The sequence below is a fragment of the Tenrec ecaudatus genome, chromosome 8, assembly GCF_050624435.1.
Source record: "Tenrec ecaudatus isolate mTenEca1 chromosome 8, mTenEca1.hap1, whole genome shotgun sequence".
In the NCBI taxonomy this organism is placed as follows: Eukaryota; Metazoa; Chordata; class Mammalia; order Afrosoricida; family Tenrecidae; genus Tenrec; species Tenrec ecaudatus.
The window spans coordinates 100,691,781-100,717,823 of NC_134537.1; the positions used below are offsets into that span (position 1 = coordinate 100,691,781).

The 26,043-nt window shown below is 38.0% G+C and overlaps 1 protein-coding gene across 5 annotated transcripts in view; it reads left to right on the plus strand.

The window, feature by feature from the left end:
* The window catches only part of NSD3 (nuclear receptor binding SET domain protein 3), a 121,302-nt gene that overhangs the window by 29,620 nt on the left and 65,639 nt on the right, over nt 1–26,043 (plus strand). For all 5 annotated transcript variants that reach the window (XM_075556672.1, XM_075556673.1, XM_075556671.1 and 2 more), the window contains one exon: nt 20,716–21,434. In XM_075556672.1, coding sequence (XP_075412787.1) covers nt 20,760–21,434 — 675 coding nt within the window. In that variant the 5' untranslated portion in view covers nt 20,716–20,759. The remainder of the gene's footprint in view (nt 1–20,715; nt 21,435–26,043) is intronic.

Genomic DNA, 26,043 nt, shown 5'->3' on the forward strand with positions numbered 1-26,043 from the left:
TTGTCTATAAAATTGAGTAAAAGTAATAGATTAAAAGGGTATTCTGCAGAGATGTTGTATCTTTAACAAAATAGGACCCGAAAACAAACCAAAACAAAAACTGTACTTTATTAAGGAAGAGAAAATCATCGGTATTGATTTTTGTTTTATTTTTATGTTCAAGTGCAAAATCCATTTTATTCCTTCTTCATTTATTGGCAAGTCACCAATTTATATACTTTTTTTTGCTTTAGTTCCTTAATAAATGAAGTTCCTTAAGTTCATATGTCATGTCCTGTTCTTTTTTTTTCTTTTTAAAATAATTTTATTGGAGGCTCATACAACTCTTACCACAAACTATACATCCATCCTTTGTGTCAAGCACATTTGTTCATTTTTGCCATCATTCTCAAAACATTTTCTTTCTACTTGAATCCTTGGTATCAGCTCCTCATTTCCCCCCCTCTCACCTCCCCCTCCCTCCTTCCCTCCCTCCCTAACCCTTGATAATTTGTAGATTATTATTTTTTCATGTTTTACACGGTCCAATGTCTCCCTTCACCCACTTTTCTGTTGTCTGTCCCCCAGGGAGGGGATTATATGTAGATCCTTGTGATAGGTTCTCCCTTTCTCCCCCTACCTTTCCCTTCCCCTCCTGTTATGGCTACTGTCATTATTGGTCCTGAGGGGTTTATCTATCCTGGATTCCCTATGTTTCCAGTTCTTATCTGTACCAGTGTACATCCTCTGGTTTAAAAAGGTAACCTCTGTTGCTTTTCTCTTTTTGTATATACAGGGGGCTTCAAAATACTCATGGGAAAATTCTATTATTTTTTAATTCCATGTTTTCTTTGTACATAGAACATTACTACTTTGAGATACATGTTGTTAGTAACCGGATAAAAAATGACATAATTTGTTTTCTATCTTACTTGATAAGTGAGTAAAAATCATGTGAAAGCATAAAGAAATGCATTCTCTCTTGAATTGTTTGTTGTTGTTTTTAAGCAAGGTTTTCCAGTTTACTCAGAAACTAGTCAGCAGCATAGAGTTCCCTTTAAAACGTTACCTTTTAAAGAGATACCCAGATAAGATTGAGTAATACAGAATATTTATTTAGCCTATTAAAACTCTTAAAAACTTTTGTGTCATTTGAAGAATTAGTAGTATACCTACTAGAGGGAGTGCAGAAAAGAAAATGTTTTCCCTATATCACAACCTTCAACTGTACAAGGACCTCAGCCAGAATGATAGTAAAGCTCTGTAAATGATTCCAAAGTTTGACCAGTAGCCTCTTCACATTTCATAATTTTGACATCTTCAAATTTTTTTGTTTTAAAAAGAAGCCTTAGAAAAATTTAAAAATTTTAGGTGTCTTTAGAGTTACTAAAGCACTGCTGGGTAAGCATTAGACTGCTAATTACAAGGTTAGCAGTTCAAACCCATTGGAGGTTCAAACTTACTGAAGAAAGATGACGTTCTCTTGCTCCTCTAAATATTTACAGCTTCAGAAAACCTACCTAGTGTCTTTGACTCAGAATCAACCTGATGACAGTGGATTTTTATAGAGTTATAAATGGCTGCTAACTGAAAGCTTGAAGGTTCAAGAGCCTCCAAAGCTTTGGCAGAAAGCCCTGGTACTTAAGTGGACATGAACCTCCAACTTCTAAATAATCAGTCATTGAAAACCCTGCAGCTCACAGTTCCACTTTGACACACATAGGGTGGCCTTGAGTCAGAATCAATTTGACAGGGACTATTTTTACAAATTTATGGAATTAAATGTTATTTAACAGCCTTAAAATTTTATAAGTCTGTCACCTTGGAAATTTAATAAAACTCATTGAGAGTAAATGCCCAAACTTCAGCCAGAACTAATTTGCTTATATCCTGTGGTTAAAACTTTTATGAATAGGTATAACTACCAAATGTGTAACACTTGAATACTGCTTAAAAGAACTCTGTTTTTTGTATGTGTGGATAAAAGAGTAAATATTGTTCTTTGATATGGAAGGAACAAGAAAATGTAAAGACAAACATAAGAATCATTTCCATTTGTAACTGTTTATATTTCCTTGAGAAAACTTTCTAAGTAGGATCCATTTTGTTGGAAATGTTGGTAGGGTTGTTTTTACTGCACTATACCAAATTCAGTTCAATTTTAGCAGCTTCTTGTAAATAAAGGTAAACATTTTTGTTCATTTCCTGTTTGGTACTATAGATATGTTCAAGTTTCTATAGCCAAATGGGTGATTTTGTCTTTTGTTTCCCCTACCCTAACCTCTCCTCAACTCCCAGCTTTATTCATTTGTTTAGTTTAGGAGGTTAAAATGTGATTAGAAAGGAAATGGTTTTCAAAGAAAGAAAACTATTAATTTTTAATGTAATTTGCTACCTTTTTAAAAAAAATCTTTTTATTGGGGCTCATAAGGCTCTTATCACCATCTGTACATACATCAATTGAGCAAAGCACCCTTATACATTCGTTGCACTCGTCACTCTCATAATTCACCTTCCACTTGGGTTCCTGGAATCAGCTCGGTTTCCCCTTTTTTCCCCCCCATCCCCCTCCCTCCCCGATCCCACCCCTGGTCCCTTGATAGTTTATAAATAATTATTATATCTTATCTTACACTCCCCGGTGTCTCCCCTCACCCACCTCCCCCTTGCCAATCTCCCAGAGAGGAGGTTACACATAGATCTCCGAGATCGGTTCTCCCTTTCTACACGACCTTCCCTCCTGGTGTCGCCACTCCCACCGCTGGTGTTGAGGGGTTCATCTGTCCTAGATTCCCTGTGCCTCCAGATCCCCACTGCACCGCTGTACATCTTCTGGTATAACCAGGTCCACAAAGCAAGGTAGGATTGGGGTCATGATGATTGGGAGGGGAGGAAGCGTTCAGGAACTAGAGGAAGGTTTTGAGTTTCATTGTTGCTACACTGAACCCTGAGTGGCCCATCTCCTCCTCACTACCCCTCTGGAAGGGGTGTCCAGCTGTCTACAGGTGGGTATTGGGTCCCCATCGTGCACTCCCCCTCTTTCATGGTGATGTGATTCTCACCACCACCCCACCTTTGATGTTGGAGAGCTGGTCTCCTCTGTCCTTCATGGTCACCTATGTTGGTGTGCTGCTTCTGTGTGGGCTCGGTTGCTTCTGGGCTAGATGGCCACTTGTTTGCTTTCAAGCCTTTAAGTCCCCAGACGCTATATCTCTCAGTAGCCGGGCACCATCCGCCTTCTTCACCACACTTGCTTATGCACACTTTCGTCTTCAGCCATTATGTGAGGAAGGTGATCACACAATGATTGTTTTTGTTCCTTTGTATCTGCTACATGGTCCATTCAACACCTTGTATTCGCTTAGGCCGTGTGCTTCTTCTCTGTGGGCTTTGTTGCTTCTGAGCTAGATGGCCGCTTATTTGCCTTCAAGCCTTTAAGACCCCAGATGCTATATCTTTTTTTGATAGCTGGGCACCATCAGCTTTCTTCACCACATTTGCTTACACACACGGCTGTCTTCAGGATCATGTCGGGAAGATGGGTATCCTGCAATGGCTGCTTAGCAGGGCGAGGTGCTATTGTATTGGGGGGCTTTGCTACCTTTTTTATAAGGTTGTTGTTAGTTGCTGTTGAATTGTTCCCACTCAAGACACAATGGGAGCAGAACACTTCCTGGTCCTGCGTCAGCTCCCTGTTTAGTTGTAAATCAGAGCATTGTGATTCAGAGTTTTCAGTGGCTGAAATTTGGAAATTGGTCACTTGGTTTTTCTTCCTAGTCTCTGTGAGTTTGAAAGCTCCACTATAGCGTGCTCACTATCACAGCAGCAGGCAAGCACATGATAGACTGATCTAAAAGCCCCACTGCTTTTCTGTTGATTTCAACTCAGAGTGACCCTCTATAGTGTTTCAGGGACTATAAATTATTTGGGGGGCAGGCAGCCTCATCTTTATGCCCAGGATCAATTGGTGGGCGGAACCACCAACTCTACAGTTTGCAGAGCAATACTTAACGCACTGTGCCACCAGGCCTTCTATTACAGACTGGTTGTGACTGGGTCTGAGATGCATTGGTGGGAAGAGAACTTTGGGTTCCTTCATGGAAGACAAGAATATTACTATGGAACCACCACCACTGCCCAAATTTAAAAAAAATCATTTTATTGGGGGCTCTTACACTTCTTATCACAATCCATACATACATCTATTGTGTCAAGCACATTTGTATATATGTTGCCATAATCATTTTCAAAACATTTTCTTTCTACTTGAGCCCTTGGTATCAGCTCCTCATTTTCCCCTCCTCTACCCTCCATGCCCAATTTTCTTTATGTGTGTATTTTATTGGCTGCTTTATAAAAGTGTATATTTGTTTTAAAATATTTATCTCTTCTAAAGAGGTTGACTCGCTTATAAATACATAACAAAATAACAGTATGTCTCTTATCACCTTATTGATTGTCATACTATCAAACTTAAGTAAATTTTCAACTATGAAATCCAAAATATATACCACAAAATTTATAGTTTATAGTCAAAGAATCACTCAGATGGCATGATTAGATTAAAATATGAGAAGAAAGCAGCATCAGAAGAAGAGAATGTCTCTTTAAAAACTGGCATTATGAGGGAGGGGGGACCGGGGAGGGAGGGGGAAAAAAAAAGAGGACCTGATGCAAGGGGCTTAAGTGGAGAGCAAATGCCTTGAGAATGATTGGGGCAGGGAATGTATGGATGTGCTTTATACAATTGATGTATGTATATGTATGGATGGTGATAAGAGTTGTATGAGTCCCTAATAAAATGTAAAAAAAGAAAAGAGGAGAAAAAAAAGATTAGGGCAAAGACTGTTCAGATGTGCTTTATACAATTGATGTATGTATATGTATGAACTCTGATAAGAATTGTATGAGCCCCTAATAAATTGTTAAAATTAAAAAAAAAAGTCAAAGCCAAATAATATAATGAAATATGAAAAGATCTAGAATTAAAAAAACAAAAGGAAAAAAAAACTGGCATTAGGAAATGTTAGCATTTTTGTTACAGTTTAAGTATGTTTTCACATTATAGTCTCTGGTTTCACTCCAGCAAAGCTGTACACAGAAAATAATGGGCCACACTCCTCTAAAAATTATGCACACACACACACACACACACACACACTCACACACACACTCAGTTTCTTCCTAGTGTAGATCAGGGGTAGGGGGAGTAGAGAAATGGAAATCTCCCTGGATCCTGTCACTTAGAAATCTTTACAGTTGGTCAGGAAATATGACTTGTATTCTGAAGAGATATTCTGGACTTTTGTGCCAAGTGACCTCTAATATAAGATCTGATTTTCATATATTTCATGTTCATTCAGTTAGAAATCAGTATATGGATATATTTAATAGCTTTCTCTTGTTATCCCTCAAAGAATGTATATGTAAGCTAGTCTTTACGTACTGCTTTTTGTGTTTTTGCTTTCAAATGCAATGACCTTTTAGTTTTCACACATTTTATGTCTTTTTAGGGGGGAAATAGTACAATCTTTCTTTTAGAAATTGCCAAACAGTAAAAATGCCAGTTTTTCAGGAAACCAACCTGGTTGGCTCACTACCACAGACTGTCTATGTGCAGTCCCTTCTGGTTTCTATGGAAACACATTTAGACCGGATTTACCACAAACCTTGCTAAATACTCCATGCAGCAGTTCACATAAAGAAATAACTAGATTGTTTTTCATCCTTGGGTAAAGGAAGACTCTTCCTCTGTATCCTGGAAATCATGTTGAATCCACTATTTTTCTCCAGCCATAAAATTCTAATGTGGACATACATATACAGGATGCATTGCTTCTTAGTATGATTCTTAGATTGATTCCATTTACCAGAATAGCTTTCAAAAATGAAAGACTGATGTTTGTGAGAATTTGGTTAATTATGTCTGTAAATTTTATTTTGAGAGCTCCCACTTTATGAATTTGAGAGCTGCAGTATTAAAAATATAATTAGAAATATGTCTATATAGGTATTTTGATACCTTTTGTTTTTTTGTGGGTTAAAAGATTCTACTCTGCAGCTCATTTGACTTCATGCCAGTCTCTTCATGCCAGTCACTTCATGCCAGTCTCTTGGGACTTTAAACTTTGCTAGGAAGTCCAGCTCAGAACTAAGGAGAATCTCATCTGTGGCTAGGTGAAGCAATTGTCTGTCACATTTTGCCAAGGATATTACCCGAGCAGCCCACCAGCTTCTATATTCCCTGTAGTCTCCATGGAAAGCTGTTCTACAGCTCTTTAAAGCATTGCTTTTATATGTGTCAACCCTCTGTATTGTGAAAAGTTTGCACAATTCAGTTAGAAAGATTTTAGTAAGCCTCTCTGGGGGTGTAGCTTTGAGTACTGAGTACACGACAATAACTCACTGCCTCAGAGACTGTGTAAGAAAGAGAAGTACTTCATCTAATTTCTGAGGTGGTAAATGCTTACAGAAATTGACTGTCTCTTCTTTCTCTTAAAGAATGGTGGTTGGGTTCAGTCCAGCACCTCTTTCAGGTAGCAGCTCGATGCTTAATTCATGTACCATGTGGGCTTTAAAAACATACAAAGGGAGGGACCAGACTTCAACATGGTGCTCCAAGATGTGAATGCAACATACGGGCATGAAACAGGGAACCAGTTGAGAGGTCTGAGGGGCCGGCCCCAATTCCAACGATGTGGACACTTCTCCCTCCCCCCAGAAGAATTTATTTCAGAGGCCAGCACTGAATCTGGAGCTCAGGGAGAGGGGCATGTCTGATCAGAGCACATGGGAGCAAATGAAAAGGGAGAAAGAGAGAGTGGAGCACACATCCTGGCCCACCAAGCCTTGAGGATGATATCCCCGCTCAGAGTAGCCAAATCCACAGAGAAGACCATATGGCTGGCCTCGTGAGACATGACATCCCTCACTGACACATAGCCTTACAGGGGACAACAGTGGAGACACAGTGTGGGAATTGTGCCCAATCTGACCCCACCACGCGGAGGCAAAACATTAAGGGCATGCAGCCAAACAGCAAGGGGAACAGAGCAAGGATGCCCTGAGGGAGTACCAAAAATAGACTTTGGGACCAGGATATGGCATCCCATCAGACTCAACCAGAAGATACTCCTAAAGGCCAACAAACAGTCCTTTTTCTTTCTTTCTCTTTTTTTGGTCACTGGTTTTTTGTTTTCTTTTGTTGCTTTGTTTTGCTCTGGCTTGTTTTTGTGTATGTAACTATCTCCGCAGGTCTATTTAGATAGGCTGGATAAACAATCTGAAGGAGAAAACAACAGCACCCAGGGTTCCAGGGGGACATGGGACAGAGGAAGGTGGGGGAAGGGAAGTGGTGTTAACAAACCCAGGGACAAGGGAACAACAAGTGATCCAAAATCAGTGGCAAGGAGGGTGTAGGAGGCCTAGTAGAGCTTGATCAAGGGTAATGTAACCAAGAGGAATTACTGAAACTCAAATGAAGGCTGAGCATGACAAGAGGAAAGTAAAAGGAAATAGAGGAAAGGTCTAGGAAGTAAAGGGCATTTATAGAGGTCTAAATATAGGCATGTACATATGTAAATAAATTTAAATATATGATGTTGGGGAAATAGATCTATGTGCATATATTTATAGGTTTAGTATTAAGGTAGTAAATGGATATTGGGCCTCCACTCAAGTACTCCCTCAACGCAAGAATACTTTTTTCTATTAAACTGGCATTCCATGATGCTCACCTTCCTGACACGATCGCTGAAGACAAATGGGTGCATAAGCAAATGTGGTGAAGAAAGCTGATGGTGCCCAGCTATCAAAAGATATAGCGTCTGGGGTCTTAAAGCCTTGAAGGTAAGCAAGTGGCCATCTAGCTGAGAAGCAACAAAGACCACATGGAAGAAGCTCACCAGCCTGTGAGCCTCATGTGACCATGGTGTGACCATGAGGTGTCGAAGGGATCAGGTATTGGGCATCAAAGAACAAAAAAATCAAATCATTGTGAATGAGGGGGAGTGCAGATTGGGGACCCAAAACCCATCTGTAGGCAACTGGATATCCCCTTACAGAAGGGTCGTGGGGAGGAGACAAGCCAGTTGGTGCAGTGTAGCAACTATGAAACATACAGCTTTCCTCTAGCTCCTAAATGCTTCCTCTCCCCGACTATCATGATCCCAATTCTCCCTTACAAATCTGGCTAGACAGAGGATGTACACTGGTACAGCTAGGAAATGGAGACACAAGGAATCCAGGACAGATGATCCCTTCAGGACCAGTGCTGAGATGGTGATACCAGCAGGGTCGAGGGAGGGTGGGATAAAAAGGGGGAACAGATAACAAGGATCTACATATAACCTCCTCCCTGGAAGATGAACAACAGAGAAGTGGGTGAAAGGAGACGTCACACAGTGTAAGATATGACAAAATAATTTATAAATTGTCGGGTTCATGAGGGAGGGGTGATCAGGGTGGAAGAGGGTAAAAATGAGGAGCTGATACTAGGGGCTTGAGTCAAAGGCAAATGTTTTGAGAATGATGATGGCAGCAAATCTACAAATGTGCTTTACACAGTGGATATATATATATATATATATATATGGATTTTGATGCGAGTTGTATGAGTCCCCAATAAAATGATTTAAAAAAATAAAAAGGATTAAAATTACTTACTGCTTTTAAGAACAGGCACCATAAAATGCTATTTTGTGATTAATTCCTTGATAGAGGTATGTATAGGGTATCTTAAGAACACTGAGAAGTTATTCAGATGAGCTAGAGCCTTAAGCAGCAATTTCTTTGAAGCAACTTGTTAGACAAAACATGGATAAGAGTCAAGGGGAGAATACCCCAGAAGAGTACAAAAGGGCACATTTGGTGTGTTGTTGTTAGGTGCTGTCCAGTTGATTCCTAAACCTAATTAACCCCACATGACAGAGTAGAACTGCCCCACAGAGTTTTCTAGGCTCTAGTCTATGAGAAGCTGCTCTGGTGATGCTGTAGGTTACTTGCTGGGCTGTAAACTATAAGGTCAGTGGTTCAAGCTCACGAGCCACCTTAAGAGAAAGATGACTATATTTCTATCAATCACTCCCACAAAGATTAACAGCCTCAGAAAAATCCTATGACCTAACCAACTCAATGATGACTGTGGATTTGCTTTGGGTTCTTGTTTTTATAGTAGCAAATCTCCACATCTTATCTCCGGTGGATGGAGACAGTAGGGTCATCCTTTCAGTTAACACCTGAGTTCGTAACTGTTGCACTTCCAGGGCACCTTTTGCATAGGGGATAACAGAAAAAGGTGCAGAAGTATGATGTCAGTGTGTCCAGCAGTTCCCAGTAACTTGACATTACTAGGGTCCATAGGGACCTTGCTTGGAGGGCTTCAAAGGTTCTCTGTCTGGCAAAGTGCTTGAACTTTTTCTCTGGAGTTTTGGGGCTGTACTCAGGGAAGTCACATGATTTGATTTACAAAATAAGTAAACTAGTATTTAAGGGATAGTTGAATCTGGATAAAAAATGAATAATTTGTGTGACATATTAGGACTACTTCCGATCCCTAACGACCTAAATAGTTATATCAATATAAACAGTGTTGAAGTACAATAAAATACAAAATACTCTCTTAGTTATTAAGTGGCTAACTGTATATAGAAAATGAACATATAATTTTACAAAGTAGAATCTAGCAATATGTTGACTCTACCAAAAAGAATTGTTCATCTTATGAATTTGTTACAGTAAATGATTCAAACTAAATATTTAACCTCATGAATGCTTACTTGATATTTATAGCTTCAAGCTGTTAATCTAAAGCACATTACTTTTTTGGTTTTACTTTCTAAGATTGAGGTTAGGGGTGGCCCAGTGTGTAAAGTGTTTGGCTATTAACTCCCTTAAAGATTTTAAAGATTGACAGTTTCAACCTACCAGCTGCTTCATGGAAGAGAGATGTAGCTATCTGTTTTGCCAAATATGTACCCCTTTGAAAACCTTATAAAGCAGTTCTTAGCTGTCCCATAGCATAGGACTGTGCTAAGTCAGAACTGATTCAATAGCTGTAGGTTTGCCTTTATCATCCCTCTCCCTAGGAATAACCTGGTAAATAGATAATAGTCCTAAAGTTTATATAATGTTCATTCATCTTTTTTGCTTTTAAAGTTGCTGATGGACAACTTCAGTGAAATTATGAAAAAAGTGTCATTCATTGATGTAGTTTATCTTTTTTTAAACCCTTGAGGTCCGAGTTCATCTCCAGCTCAAGAAGAGCCTGAGAAATGCCGGGCTCGAATTCATCGTCTTTTCGCCATTGGGCTTCACAATCTTCGCACTTGAGCTGAACATGGCTGTTCTTGCTGAGCGCTGGCCTAGGAAGAGTGTACCATGACACTTTACTGCTCAAAATTTTAGCATGAATCTCATAAGAATAAAGATATTTTCTTATATAAATGTAGTTCCATGATCATGTCCTCTAGAATCCTTATTAGCTCTAATGTGTAATAGACAGTCCATATTTAAATGCTTCTACTGCCCTAAATGTCTATAAAATTTAATAAATTTTATTTGTTTTGTTGTGGAGAATATATGTGAGGATATAAAAAATTATGGCAAAATGGGTTAAAAAGCAATGGGTTTTTTCCACAAACAATTTTGAAGCCCTCAAGTACAGAGCTAAAAACATAATTCAGGCACTTAGCCATGTATAATTTAGTGACATTGGTAACATTATTTGAGCTACCTAACCTTCTCACCCTTCTTTTCTTGGTTGTTCATCATGTAGTAATGTAAATTCACTGCCTTCTAAGAGTCCTATCTACTCTTTTGAGTTGATAATGTCACTTAGATCCTGTATAGTTCTCTTCCTTCCCTCCCCCGTGGATTTATTTCTTTTTTTTATCCTGTATAGTTTAAAAAATAGCATAATGATACTAAATTTTTTCAAAGGTATATACACATATCCTCTCTAATGCTTATAGATATTTGTGGGTATACTCCCATTCTCACGCCCACACTTATAAAGCTTGTGTGTCTAACCATACATCTACTCAGAGATTGCGTATACAACAGGATTGACTTCTGTAGACTTTTATTTTCTTCTATGTCTTCTGTCACCTTCCTCATTCTTGTTGATCTCTCTTCATTGTCTATTACATTCCCCTTCAGCCATGTTAACATATGTCTACCTGTAAGCCAATAATTTACTCTCCTATCCCCTCCTATTTCTAGTAGGTGGGTGGTGCTAGGTTAGTGGTTCAAACTCCCTGGCTGTTCCATGGGGGTATGGTGAGGCAGTCTGCCCCCTACAGATTTACAGTCTTGAAAGTCCTTGATAGGTGGCTATGAGTTGGAACCAACTTTGGCGGTAAGTTTGGTTTGGTTCAGTTCCCTTGCCATCCCTGGTAACCATCAAAGATTGCCTCTTTTAGTGTGAAACTTCTTGATGTCTTACATTTTACAATATTGGTCCATGCAATTTTTGCTCTTTTGCAGTTGGCTTATTTCACTCAGGGTAATGTCCTTTGGGTGCATGCTCCCTTGTGTATATGTACCACAGTTTGTTTACTCATTCTTCCATTGAACTTCAGTTTTCCATCATTTTGCTTTTGTGAACAGTGCTGTGATGAACATGGTTGTGAATATATTTATTCATGCTATGGCTCTTGCTCCGCTAGGAGATATACCAAGTAGAGAGCTTGCTGGATCAGATGATATTTCTTTGTCTGGCTTTTAGAAGAACCCCTTTTCCTCATTGGATGTACCACTTTACCCTCTCACCCACTGATGGAGGAGGATTCCAGTCCTCGCACTCTGTACCAGCATTTGTTTTCTGCTGTCAACTAAGTGGAGGGGTTACATTTCAGATCACTACCTCTGTACCTGTACCAGCATTTGTTGTTTTTGATTTCATTGAACCTTTTTTTCTTTCAATTTCTTATTGTAAATTAGGTAGAGATTTACATTTCAGATTACCAGCTTTGTATTCAGTAGTTTAAACACTTATTACACCTCCAAATAGTTTACTCTTCACCTGCTACTTGATTTCTCTTCACCCTCTTGTGGACTACTAACTTCCATTTCATCTGAGTTTAACCCCCCCCCATCAAGTCTAATCTGATGCTTTATCTTCCCACCCATGCTCCTTCCCTGCTTTATTGAACTTTGCTATTAATTCTGGGGAGAAATGATATCTTATTGTTGTTTTGATTTGCATCCCTCTAATGCAGTGGTGCTCAACCTTCCTAATGCTGTGACCCTTTATAGTTCCTCATAATGTGGTGACCTCCTAACCATAAAATTGTTTTCGTTGCTATCAGAACTGTAATTTTGCTACTGTTATGAATTGGGAGACCCCTGTGAATGGGTTGTTCGACCCCCAAAGGGATCGCAACCCCAGGTTGAGAACCGCTGTTCTAATGACTAACAGTAAAAGGAGCCCTGGTGGCATAGTGGTTGCACGTTGGACTGATAACCACAGGTCAGCAGTTTGAACCCACCAACCACTCTGTAGGAGAAAGATGAGGCTTTCTTCTTTCCTAAAAAGTTAGTCTCAGAAACCCACAGGTTTCACCTTGTTCTGTGACCTATAGGGTCACTGTGAATCAGAGTGAATGGCTAATGGTTGAGATAATTTCCTCATCTGTTTGTTGATCACCTGAATATTTTCTTTGATACAGTGCCTATTCAGGTCCTCTGCCCATCTATAATTGTATTATTTGTGTTTGTGTATAGGCATGCAGTACCATGTTGGCCCACTATTGGCAATGCCACATTTAAACTTGAATGCTATAACTTTCTATTGTACGTATTTATGTTTATAATTAGAATGTAATGTGTAAGGTAGTACAGATAGTTACACTTTGAATTATCTTCTCTCTCCCTCATTATTGTTGCTTAAAAACCTGAGAGCCCATTTTCTAGAAATGAGTCTTTGCCTTCTCCACTGTTGTAAAGATTTTTTGTGTTTTCTTCTAAGAATTTTATAGTTTTGGCTTTCACAGATGACTGTCAGAAGTGTGTGTGTGTGTGTGTGTGTGTGTGTGTGTGTGTGTGTGTGTGTGTGTGTGTGTGTGTGTGTGTAATGTAAAATCGGAGTTAAAAGTTCACTTCTTTCTATTCTGATAGCCAAAAATGCTATTTCTCATGGACTTAACTTGGCACCTTTGTAGAAGACCAGTTAACCATGTAACTATGGGTGTTCATGTTCTATTTGTTTTTGTGTGTATTTAATGGGTGAACAGAAGTATACTAGTTATGAGCTCTTTGAGACAGGGATTCTTTTATTAATTTATGTGCTAAACAATGCTCAATGTCTGACATTGAATAAGACGCTTGGTTCCTGTCTTTATAGAGCATGCAGTTGAGTAAGAGAAGCACACTAAGAAGGCAAACACATACTTGTATAATTACGAATGTTGTAAGTACTTAAGTGAGTAAGTATTCATTTACTATACTTTACTGAGTTAAAGTACTGTAAATGAAAAAAAAAACTGAGCCCAGGACTTGGGACAGTCTCACTAAGTGATTATAGGTTATCCAGATAGTGGCTAACACATTAGAAAATGCTTATTACAAGAAGGAAGTTGGCACATTTGAGGAACTGAAACGAAGCCAATGTGGTTAGAGCACAATGAGGCCATCAGAGTGAATCGTCAGGTGATCTTAGAAATATTAGTGGAGACCTGACCTTGTAAAGGGCTTGCTGGGCATGGTATTATTTGGGTTTATTTGAGTACAATAGGAAGGTGAAGATTTTTTTCTTTTATTTTTGCTCATATTAGTAACTATCATCCAAATCAGTAAGCTGAATATCACTAGCATCCTCTAAATCTCCTTTATGCTCCCTAATCAGTATTCACAGCTCCGCTTTGTAAGAAACTGCTATTGACTGCTAGCACCATAGATTCTTTTAACTTTGACATATACTTATATGAGAGACCTTCTAAAAATTCATGGGAGGAGAAAATTAAAGATAATGGAGTCCCTTCATAAATGATAATGGAGTCCTTTCAATGTTTTTTATCCTTATGTACCGTATATACTCGTGTATAAGCCAAATTGTTTCATCATATTTTTAATGCAATTTTTGTGGTAAAATTAGGTACATTGACTGATATTCAGGTTTCCTTATACTCGAGTATATACGGTAATTGAAATAGAAATTACACTCTACTGTATCAGTGGAATCATTGTATCTGACTTCTTTTACTTAATATTTACAAGAATTATCTGTGTTGCTAAATGTATCAATAGTTTATTGTAGTTTCTTTATGTTTCTTGCTGTGGATAGTTGATAGTCACTGATTGCATTTGTTGTAAGAGGTAACCAGCTGCTGTTTTTGGGACTGCTTATAGGAGACAGAAGAAGACACATGGAAGCTGGAAAGAAAACTATGAAATAGGCTGGGTGAAGTTTTGTTATGGCTAGACTAATGAGAGGCACAGAAGAGTTGAAATGTTATAAACAAGTTCAAGTTCTATGCTTGAGTAGAGTTGAGGCAATTTATTGATGGTTTGGATAGCAGGGGAGCAGAGAGAAAGGAATATATCAGATGATTTCTAGATTTTTGGCTTGGGCAACTAGATACAATTGGAAGTTCCATGCTTTTAGTTGGGAAAACTGGAAGAAGGGCACATTTAAATGAAAAATAAAATTTACGAGTTCATTAATAAGTTAAAAAAATTATTAATAGGTTTTTAAAGATGCTTATAAGATATGAGGGGAACTGCCAAATAAGATTTTAGATTATTAAGTATGAAGCCAATTCTAAAAGAAGTGTAAAGTTTGGATAATTTGAAAGTTATAAAGTTGCCATATGAAGAACATTATATTGGAGTTAGAAGAGCTGAATTGTACTCAGTTTTTATTTGCTAAACCCAGCACCATTGACTTGATCCCAACTCAGCAACCCTCTGTAGGGTGGTGTTTTTGCATGACGGACTTGGATGCTAGCAGTCCAGTGCTTACCCAACATGCCGGCAGGGCCGCTTTTCACTAGGTCAAGGATAGTGAAGGGGGCTAAAGGCTAATTATTTGGTCTTTTTGAACTCCAGTCTTTCTCATCTATAAAGTAGATATAATAATTTGCTTCTTAAGATTAAAGTGTAATACAATGATAAATTTAAAAATATTGCTATAGAATCTTGAACAATTTCTTTAACAAAAATACCCAAAGATGAACCTATTGTTCCTCAATGTAGCCTCCATCTAGAACTGTATACTTCTGAAGGTGATGTTTTCATCTCTCCCAGAAGTATTCTGCCATCTCTGATTTTTCACCACATCAAAACAGCTGTTTTGGTATCATCAAGAGATTTAAATCATATTCCTTTTCAATGTTCTTTGAGTTGGGGGTGGGGAGAGAAGTTTGGAGGAGCAAGATCAGGGCTGTAGGGTGGACAGGATAATGTTTCCCGAGAAAAATTTTATACCCTCAAAGAATGAACAATTGCATTGTCCAGAGGGTAAAACAATTTCTCAGTGCAACTTTTTTGGCCCTTTTCTCACCAATGTAGTTTTCAACTTTCTTAAAAGTTTTTCCATAATAAATCCTTGTGTTCATCTTGTATCCATTAAAAGACTCTATGAAGAATATCCCTTTGGAGTCCCACAAAACAGTCACCATAAACTTTTGGAGCTGACCTCTTTGCCTTGAAGCTGACCCAGCTCATCCCCTGAAAAGTCACTGGTTTGTTTGGATTTTTTTTTCTTTTAAGACACCTTAGTGAGACTAAGAAGACACCTGCAAGAACTTGTCTGCAGCCACCCACTAATCACTGAGACATGTTTAAACATGTTTTGTTTGAAATAGCCTTTGCATGTATGAACGGAACCCCTAGTAATGATACTTTTTGGACTTAACTTCATATGTGAATGTGGTGACACTCGGAAAAGTGGGTACTCAGGAAAATCTAATTATGCTCATGTAGTTTCAGTGATAGGTAGGGGTCAGATTATGGACACCTTGAATGGTGTGGAGGGGATTTGGCATAGTAGGGAACATTCAGATTTCTTAAGGGGATAAATCAATGAAATGTATCAAAATTTGATTTTAGGAAGCATAATCTAATGCTGTGCAGGAAGACACTAAAGACAAGAAATGGCTGGGCAAGCAGTCGTCATAGGTCAGGGTAAGTTGCCCAGAGCCCAGCCTGGGTCTTGAACCTGAGGGTAGAGATGAAAGAATGAACCACAGCAACTTAGCTTTATGGCTTGATGGGGTTTCTATCCTGGAAAGTTAGAAAAATGGGAGAAACGACAAATTGGGGATAGTTTGAAAAGGAAGCTGAGCTAGGGAAGAGATGGTATGTTTCATTTTGACTATATGACTCTTTAAGTTATAGTAAAATTGTAGTGCATTTAAATTTGTTTTGTGGGAAAATCAACATCTAAGTGGCACATTGGACTTAAAAACAATTATTTTTTTTAAAATGGAGCCAACCTCCTCTCTGTCAGCCTGGCAGGATTGTTTGAGGATCAAATAAAAGTATACATGAAAATACTTGGTGGTTGAGAACTCTCTTATAATTGTAAAAATTATTACACTATTTCCTTATTCATCATCAAATGTAATTTTTGGTTCTGGGCCTGGGGAAGAGAGGAAAGGAGAGAAAATATAAAACTTCTTAAAGGTTTGTGTTTGGAACTAAATCAAAAGACTTAGAAACCTCAGTCTGACTCAGATATGCCTGAAAATCCCTGTAGACTGTAATTTGGGGTACTAATCTGGAAGCTGATCTTGTATATGACAGTTATGTGAACCAAAAACAACAGGTTGTATCTTGTTAGATGTCAGTACTTAACGTGCTTTCAAGTTAGAAATATGAATGAAAGCATTTGAATTCCACCTTCATAGTTAGTCTGTATGTGTTACAGAATTTTGAAACATTCCCATCTTATGTCTGATTCTGTGAACTATGCATATTTGTTGAGGGACAATTTATAGCAATGGTTCCATTCTTAAGCAATATGGAGATATCCCTGTAACAGCCTTCGCAATGTTGTACCCTTGTTCATTGCACAGACTCTGGAACCAGTATGGATTGAATCCAGTTCTCTCAGTTGATTACTAGCCATGTAAACTTAGGCAAATCATTTAACCTCTCTGTGCTCTTTTTCCCTTCTGTAAATAAAAAATAATACTAATATCTACATGATGATTGTTGGGAAGGTCAAACATGGTATTATATGTAAAGCAGTGTCCCTGTGTGGTGCCAGCAGTTAACTTGCCCATCCAATAAAAGTAAAGGTTTGCATCCACTTATAGCTGCCTTGGAAGAAAGACCTGGTTATCTACTTCCAAAAACCCAATCACCGGAAACCTTATGGAACGCTGTTCTACTCTGATATGGATAGGGCTACCAGGAATCAAAACTGACTTGACAGCAACTGGTTTAACCAGTATGTGTAATGCACTTACATGGTACCTGGCACATACTAAGTGTTAGTGGTGCCTAGTAGGTAATTTTTGTGGTAGCCAAGGAATAAAATAGATGACAAGAGAAACAAACTCTTCTCTTGGAACTGAGGAAAACATAAGTGGTATAGTGGTGAAAACTCAGGCTTTAGAGTCAATTATGTGTGGATTCTTGTCATGCCACTTCCTTCCTGCTTTGTTTATGCAAGCCATTTAACTCATCTAAAACCATTGGATTGGGCTATACCTTCAGAATCCTCCTTCACAATGCAGTACTCTAGGCAGCTGTTGTTACCAGAGTGAAATTTTCTGATATAGAGCTTTCTAGTAGAATGAAATCATCAAACTACTTGGACTATTCACAAATCCTCTGTCATGAGATATATACTTGCCAAGTCTTGTAGCATTTCTATTTTATAACATTGTTAAATAATGTAGACCTTTTCAGGTACCTTTTTGCAAAGGTGCTGTACTTGCACAAATATAATGCAATGAGTTCCAGCCAAGCGTGTACGTCATAATCACCTGAAATATGGTTTTGATACTCATGTTTCAGAACTTCTCCCAGACTTCCTAAGTCAGAATCTTTAGGAGATAGACCCTGACATGTGTATTTTGTAAAAAGCACCCCAGATGATTCTGCTGTGTGAGTGGTTTAAAATAACTAGATACTACAGAAAATCAGGCACCTTTATGTATTATTGGTATGAATGTAAATTGGTGTGGCATAGCCTGTAGAACAGTTTTGCAGTATCTAATAAAATTTCAGATTTGTCTTATAAGAATACATGCATGCACAAGGATATAGTTTCAAGAATGTTTACTTTAGACCTATTATCACATCAAATAATTGTAAGAAATTGAGGAAAAGGCGTGGAGGCACTTTCTTTGCCTGCCATAGGAAAGATAATCCTGATATCTATTTCGACTAGCCAGCGGTCAGACATGCCTCCACCCTACACTCTTCTTTCACCCGAATCTGACACCAAAGGTTCCCCCTCCCCTCCTTACTTCTCTGATCTGCTTCAATAATCTGGTGCAATGCCTGCACAGAACTCACAGACATCACTCACAATTATGGGGATTTATTAGGGAAGTGAGCAGGTAACCACCAGCCAGGGTCAGAGAACTTTAAGGATACAGTCTTTGGTCCACAGCAGCTCCTTCTCAGCCATGTGTTGCTGTGGCCTCTGGCTCAGTGGACCGGGAAACCTGCCCAACTATCTTCCTCACAGTCTTGTAGTCTCAGTGCTGCTCCCTTGCTCGGTCTCTTGGTCTCCTTGCCTTGGCCTCTGGTCACTGTGTGGCATGGCCTCCCACTTCATGCAGGGATTTTAAATGTGTTCTATTATTGGCTCTTCTTTCATAATGGTTCTAGGAATCCTCCCTCTTTCTGCTTCTGAGCTGACAGATAAAGTCAGGGGAATGGCAAAACTGACTAATCCCCAAGTTCGAGTCTTCTATCCCCCCTTTTTAAAACCTTTATTTCAACTTATTATAAATCATTTTATAGGGGACTTTCATAGATCTTAGAACATTCCATGCATCAGTTGTATCAAGCACATTTGTACATATAGTGCCATCATTAACTTCAAAACACTTTCTTTCTACTTGAGCCTTTGGTATCAGCTTCTCTTCCCCCTACCCCCCCCCACCCTTGTGAACCCTCGATAAATTATAAATTATTATTTTTTTCATGTCTTAACCGTCTGCTGTCTCCCTTTACCCATGTTTCTGTTGTTCATCCCCCTGATAGTGGCGGTGGGTTATATATCAATCCTTGCCATCAGCCTCTCTTTCTCCTCCCATCTTACCCCTACCCTCAGTACTATTCCCATTACTGTTCCTTGGGGATTTATCTGTCCTGGATTCTGTGTCGAGTGCTCTTATCTGTACAGGTGTACAAGCTCCAGTCTAACTGGATTTGTAAAGGAGAATTGAGGTCATGATAGTGGTGGGGAGGAAGCATTAAAGAACTAGAGGAATGTTGTGAGTTTCATCTGTGCTGTACTGCACGCTGGCTGACTTGTTCCTTCCTTGTGACCCTTCAGTAAGGGATTGTCCAGTTGTCTACAGATGGGTCTTGGGGCTCCACTCTGATCCCACTCATTTGCATCGGTATGATTGTTTTGGGTCTTCTGCTGCCTGATACCTGATTTTGTCAACACCTCGTGATCACACAGGCTGCTGTGCTTCTTTCATGTGGACTTTGTTGCTTCCCTGCTAGATGACAGCTTGTTTAACTTCAAGCCTTTAAAACCCCAGACACTCTATCTTGTAATATCTGGGCATCATCATCTTTCTTCACCACATTTGCATATGTACCCATTTTGTCTTCAGCAATTGTGTTGTGTCACAGAATGTCAAGTTCTTAGAACAAAGTGTTCTTGCATTGAGGGAGTACTTGAGTAGAGGCCCAATGTCCGTCTGCTTCCTTAATGCTTAACATATACATATATGTACATAGGCCTTTATCCATTATAATTATATATTAATATATTTACATATGTGCATGCTTATATTTATACCTCTATAAATGTACCTTGCCTCTTAGTTCTTTCCTCTCTCTACTTTCTTCTATACATAGTCCCACCCAATAATTTGGTGGGAGTTATAGAGAAATAGATAGAAAAGAGCCATATTTAGAAAATTCACTTTACCATAGCAACTAGGTAATAATCAGTATACAGATAATTGAATGCATTTGGGAAATAGTCCAGTTTACTACACAGTCATGTAAAGAATGAAGTATATGTATATATATTGATACAGAATGATATCTAGGATATATTGAGTTAAATAAGCCAATCCTATAATAGACATAATTTTATATGCAAATATACTTACCAAAGTGTTTACTGTCATTATCTATGGCAAAGAGTGGGACCAAGAATCGACTTATTTCTATATTTAAAAATTGCAATAAGATTTTATTATTGTAATTAAAAACAAAATCCACTGGACAAAACATCAATGACTAAAAGGGAGTTTACATGGAACTTAATTCATGTACATCAAAACAACTGCTTAGATTGCAAATACCAGTTTTAACTTGAGTTATGTGACCTTTAACTTGGGAAACACAAATGTCAAACTATTGCTAGTTTGCAAAAAGAATCAAATGTTGCCAATGTTATTTTGTCAAATACATATATATTTGAGATTAAAAGTATTTGTCTTTTGTTGGAATTGTATTACTAGTTTTAGAAATTTAGTGCCTGTGCACATCTGGATATTTAAATTGGGTTCTTAGCATTTTATTTTAATCTTTTTCAATTGATTAACTTCTAACTTATGAGGATATTAATACTTTCTAATATTTTTTTAGGCCCGATGAGAGAAAGGGAAAATTAAGGATGCTGGAGCAGAACAATGGATTTCTCTTTCTCTTTCATGCAAGGGATCATGGGAAACACAATTCAGCAACCACCTCAACTCATTGACTCCGCTAACATCCGTCAGGAGGATGCCTTTGATAACAACAGTGACATTGTTGAAGATGGTGGCCAGACACCGTATGAAGCTACCCTGCAGCAAGGCTTTCAGTATCCATCTACAACAGAAGATCTTCCACCACTCACCAATGGCTACCCACCATCTATCAGCATGTATGAAACTCAAACCAAATACCAGTCATATAACCAGTACCCCAATGGGTCAGCCAATGGCTTTGGTGCCGTTAGAAACTTTAGCCCCACTGACTATTACCACACAGAAATTCCAAACACACGACCACATGAGATTCTGGAAAAACCTTCCCCTCCACAGCCACCACCTCCTCCCTTGGTACCACAGACTGTGATTCCAAAGAAGACTGGCTCACCTGAAATTAAACTAAAAATAACCAAAACTATCCAGAATGGCAGGGAATTGTTTGAGTCTTCCCTCTGTGGAGACCTTTTAAATGAAGTACAGGCAAGTGAGCACACAAAGTCAAAACATGAAAGCAGAAAAGAAAAGAGGAAAAAAAGTAGCAAGCATGACTCATCTAGATCTGAAGAGCGCAAGTCACACAAAATCCCCAAATTAGAACCAGAGGAACAAAATGTAAGTTGAAAAAAAGTTATTTTTTGAAAAAAATTTAATCTTTCATGCTATTAAAAACCCAAGAGATCTTTTCACTCTTTTTTCTTCACATATATATATTTCTAATAACTGCTTCTAACCCCTAGAAAAGTTCTTGGAATATTATAATGAGTACTGAATATTTGTTGAATCAATTAGTGGACATCATTAGAGTTAATAAATACTTTAAAAACATATCCCACTAAGAATCATGGTGCATGTTTCTTTGTTCTCATAGTTTTGCTCCTAATCAATTCCAGGTTTTTAAAGATGAAGATGAAAGACAAAGAGAAGATGGTTAATTAGATTGGATTTTGAAATTATTATTGTTTTAGACCAGGTGTCAGCAACTATAGCACATGAGCCATATTCAGCTCTTTTGGTACATATATGTGCCTCTGAAGTAAAATTGAGCCATTTTAAGGGATATTTTCCTGATAATGGTGATACCATTTTGTTTGTAAAAAATATATTTATGGCTCTCGGATAATTTTGAAATTGTTGTGAGGGACACGACTGGCTTATTTATCTCAAAAGTTTACTGACCCTTAATGGTCCAGGTTACTTACTAGTATGGCTTAGATTTGACACTTGTTGCTAAAATATTCATTATAAAATATACTGAAGAAATTGAGGAAATACTTTTAGTAATGTTAAATATAGTACATATATTAAAATTTTAGATAGGTTTTTTAATATCTAGGAGTTAAGTTTGATTGCTTAATAATAATACTAGTCAAACCAAACCCCACAAATGACTGCTACTGAGTCACTTCTGACTCACAGTGGCCCTATAGAGGGTGTCTGAAACTGTAAATCCTTACAGGAACAGACAGGCTTATCTTTCTCCTTGGAGAACAGCTAGTGGATTTGAAGCTCCAGCCTTGGCAGTTAGAAATCCAGTGCTTCCCTGCCTGCATATGTCACACATCAATTCTAGCTTGAATGAAGAGTTTTTAGTTCGTATCTTCATATATTACAGGAATTTCGGCTGTTTACTAGATAGTGATTTGGGAAGAAATACACACACACACACAGACATGTTTTCCTTATCTAACAAGTTACCTGCTTCTGTATGTGGAATGTCTGCATGGGTTAAATTTTTTTATCATCTGTTAAAAGAAATATTTGCTTCTTATTACACTTTTTTGGGGGGGCATGATTTTTTTACTTCATCTAACTAAAAGGTTATCTTTTTCTAGAATAGAGGTCACAATGGTTCTAGGCTCTCACAAGTTCCAGTATGATATTTTAGCATATTTCCTTATTTTTCTATAGTTTCCTTATTATTTGTTTAACTTACTGATTGAGTACCTATGAAGTGCCTTGCACTATTCTAAGGATTGAGGGTATAGCAATGAATGAAAAGTAAAAATGCCTGCTCTTAAGCTCTCAAGATCCAGAAAATAAATACATATGCATATATAAGTTCAGCTAGTGGTAAATGCTACCAAGAAAATAAAATGGGGTAATAAGAAAAAGTATAAACCCAGGGTGTATTAGTCCAGGTAGACTAAGGAAACAAATCCAGGGAGACTCATATGTGTATGAGAAAGTTTTATATCAAAGATTAATTGTACATTAAGAAACCATCCCAACACAGTCCAGATCACATCCATAAGTTCGATATTAGCCCATATGTCCGATACCAATCTATAAAGTCCTTCAGACTCATGAAATACATACAATGATACCAAATCCATGAAGATCACAGGCCAGTGGGTGGATAGTCTTGTGGATCCAGGGACGGTGGAAGCATCTTAGTTCTGACATGGGTTTCCAAATGGTTCCTCTAGGTTCAGGGCTCTTGTTGCATAGATCCATGTGTCTTTTCAGTAGAGAGTCTCCAAGGGAGTGAGTAGTGAGAAAAGTGTTTCCTGCCTCCAAGGAATAAATTTAAGAGTTCCCAGAATTCTCAGGAGAAGGCCATGCCCACATAGAGGCCTCATTGGCAGTGTGACCCAATTGACAGTCTATACTCCGCTCCTTCACTCTTAATCCTCTCAAGTTCCAAACTGACACCAGATTATGTAACTACCACACAGGGTACTTTAGTTACTGTGATGTAATATTTCTTTATCTGTAAATGAAGGTTTTAGAATTATACCTACTCCTCACTTAGTGACTATTCTGATACTTTGCATTTATGACAATAATAAAAAATCCACTGCCCTACAACTACTTGATGGATGAACAGTGATGTCTGTTAGTAACAACCACTGAGGTGTGAGATGTACCCTGGCTGGGATAAAAAAGGTATTTCTGTCTTCAGCTGGACAATTGATTTTCCGTTTTTTTTATCTGATAACGTTCTGCTTGTTTACATTATGGCAATTTTTACATAATGACCTTTTCTCTGGAACCTCACCATGTTGATATGTGATGAGTGGGTATAAATGGCTTCTGAAATGCATTCTCATGCTATTTATTAAACATCCTCCCCCTCTGCCCTTTCCAGATAAGACCTAGCTCATATGAGTATTTTATATTGATTATTTATTAAATAAATGAATTGGAAGAAAAAAATATTTTTTGAACAACAAATATACTCATTGTAACATTTCTTTCTTACACCTGCAGTGGAAATATATAAGATGTTCTTTGCCCGTGGGAATCACAAAATACATAAAACTTGAATATGATTGTAGCTTATTAATTTCTGGCCATGTCATGTCTCGCGTTTTGCTCTAGCAAATAGAATATCCCATTTGACTTTAGGCTAGACTTTTTGTCTTTGTATATGAAGTTAGCTAAAAATATATCTCAAAATAGAAAAAGACTTGGGAGCAGTTGAGGCAGGATAAAATTCTATTTTTCATGTCTATTTTCTTACTTATCATTGCAGTATTTCCAGTAGTCACAGCTCATTTTTAATTTTTGACATGCACATCTGTGCTTATCGCATTTTCCAGAATATCAAAAACAGGGACACAACCAAAAACACCTATGATAAAGGAATAAATAAACCTTGTTACTTCCATACAACACAATATTATACATCAATTTTTAAAAAATGACCGTCTTAAACACCACAAGGCATGGAAAAAACTAGAGAACATTATGCTTGGCAAAGTCAATCTTGAAAGCATAAATATTAAATAACACTAGCATTATAATGAAAATGATAAAGAAACTTGGATTATATACATACCAAAAGTTAAGACTTTGACTATGAGGAGGCAAAGGACATGGTGGGAACAGGGATAGGTTATTGAGGAAGAAAGTCCAATCCTGTTTTGTTTTGTTTTTAAAACAATTTATTAGGGGCTCATACAACTCTTATCACAGTCCATACATATACATACATCAGTTGTATAAAGCACATCTGTACATTCTTTGCCCTAATCATTTTCTTTTTTTTCCTCCTCTTTTCTTTTTTTACATTTTATTAGGGACTCATACAACTCTTATCACAATCCATACATATACATTCATCAATTGTATAAAGCACATCCATGCATTCCCTGCCCCAATCATTCTCAAAGCATTTGCTCTCCACTTAAGCCCTTTGCATCAGGTCCTCTTTTTCCAATTCTGTTTTTATTGGTTATCTGCTATGTCTGGCTATTTATATCATTTAATCTTTGTTAGCTGACACTCATGGATTCAAATATTTAGATATAATTTAAGAATTTTGTTTTTTTTGGTGAATCATGCTGGGCCCATTCAATGTTATTTCGTATCTTATATCTTAGTATATAGGAGCATCCATTTTGATTAAAGATATATAGAAAGTGGCAATAGTTGTGGCATTGATTGCACAGACTAAGACATTGTCTGAAAGTTGAGTTTTAGGGGGAAAACCCAGTGTTTTTTTCTCTGTCATGTTTCTCTTCCTTTCCCTTTCCCCCTCCCACTCTCTTTTTCTTAGTCTCTCTCTATTTAGCCTCCTCCACTACTCTTAAAAAAATTTTTTTTAAAAAGCAAAGAGCCAAGTTCTTGATAGCTGAATTTTGGTTAAGATTGTATCATTCCCGGGGGGGACAATTATCAGTTTAAGAAATGGGTTTCATAAAAGTGCATTCTGACAAGTGAACTTTAAAATAGAGCCACCAAGCTCTGGCTGTTTCGGTAGTGTCATCCTGTTGCTAAGCTATACAGATGACTAGCTCTCACATATTTGCCATCAAGGTGTTTCCAACCCATAGTGACCCAGTACCAGAGGGTGGAACTGCCTCTGTGGGTTTTCCAGGCTGTACCTCTTTACAGCAGTAGAAAACCTGTCTTATTCCCAAGATGTGGCTGGTGCTTTCAAACTGCTTACCTTGTGGCTAACAGCCCAACATGTACGCACTACACCCCCAGGGCTCCTACATATGATTATAGAGATGCACACAAATCAATGTGTATTTTATAGAATCACAAATGATTCTATGTATTGTAGCCATACTTATTTTTAATTGGGGTTTCTTAACTTGAAAAATGTCTGTACTGCTCCCTTGAAATCAGGTTCAGTGCTTTAATTTTTCATAATTTTGTACTTACTGGTAGTCAGTGATGTTTCGGCATTGTGGAGGGTTTATAGGTGTGAAAAAGAACCTCAAGTAAAAGTGCTAACTCCTCCACAGGACAGCCCTCTCCACAGCATGCC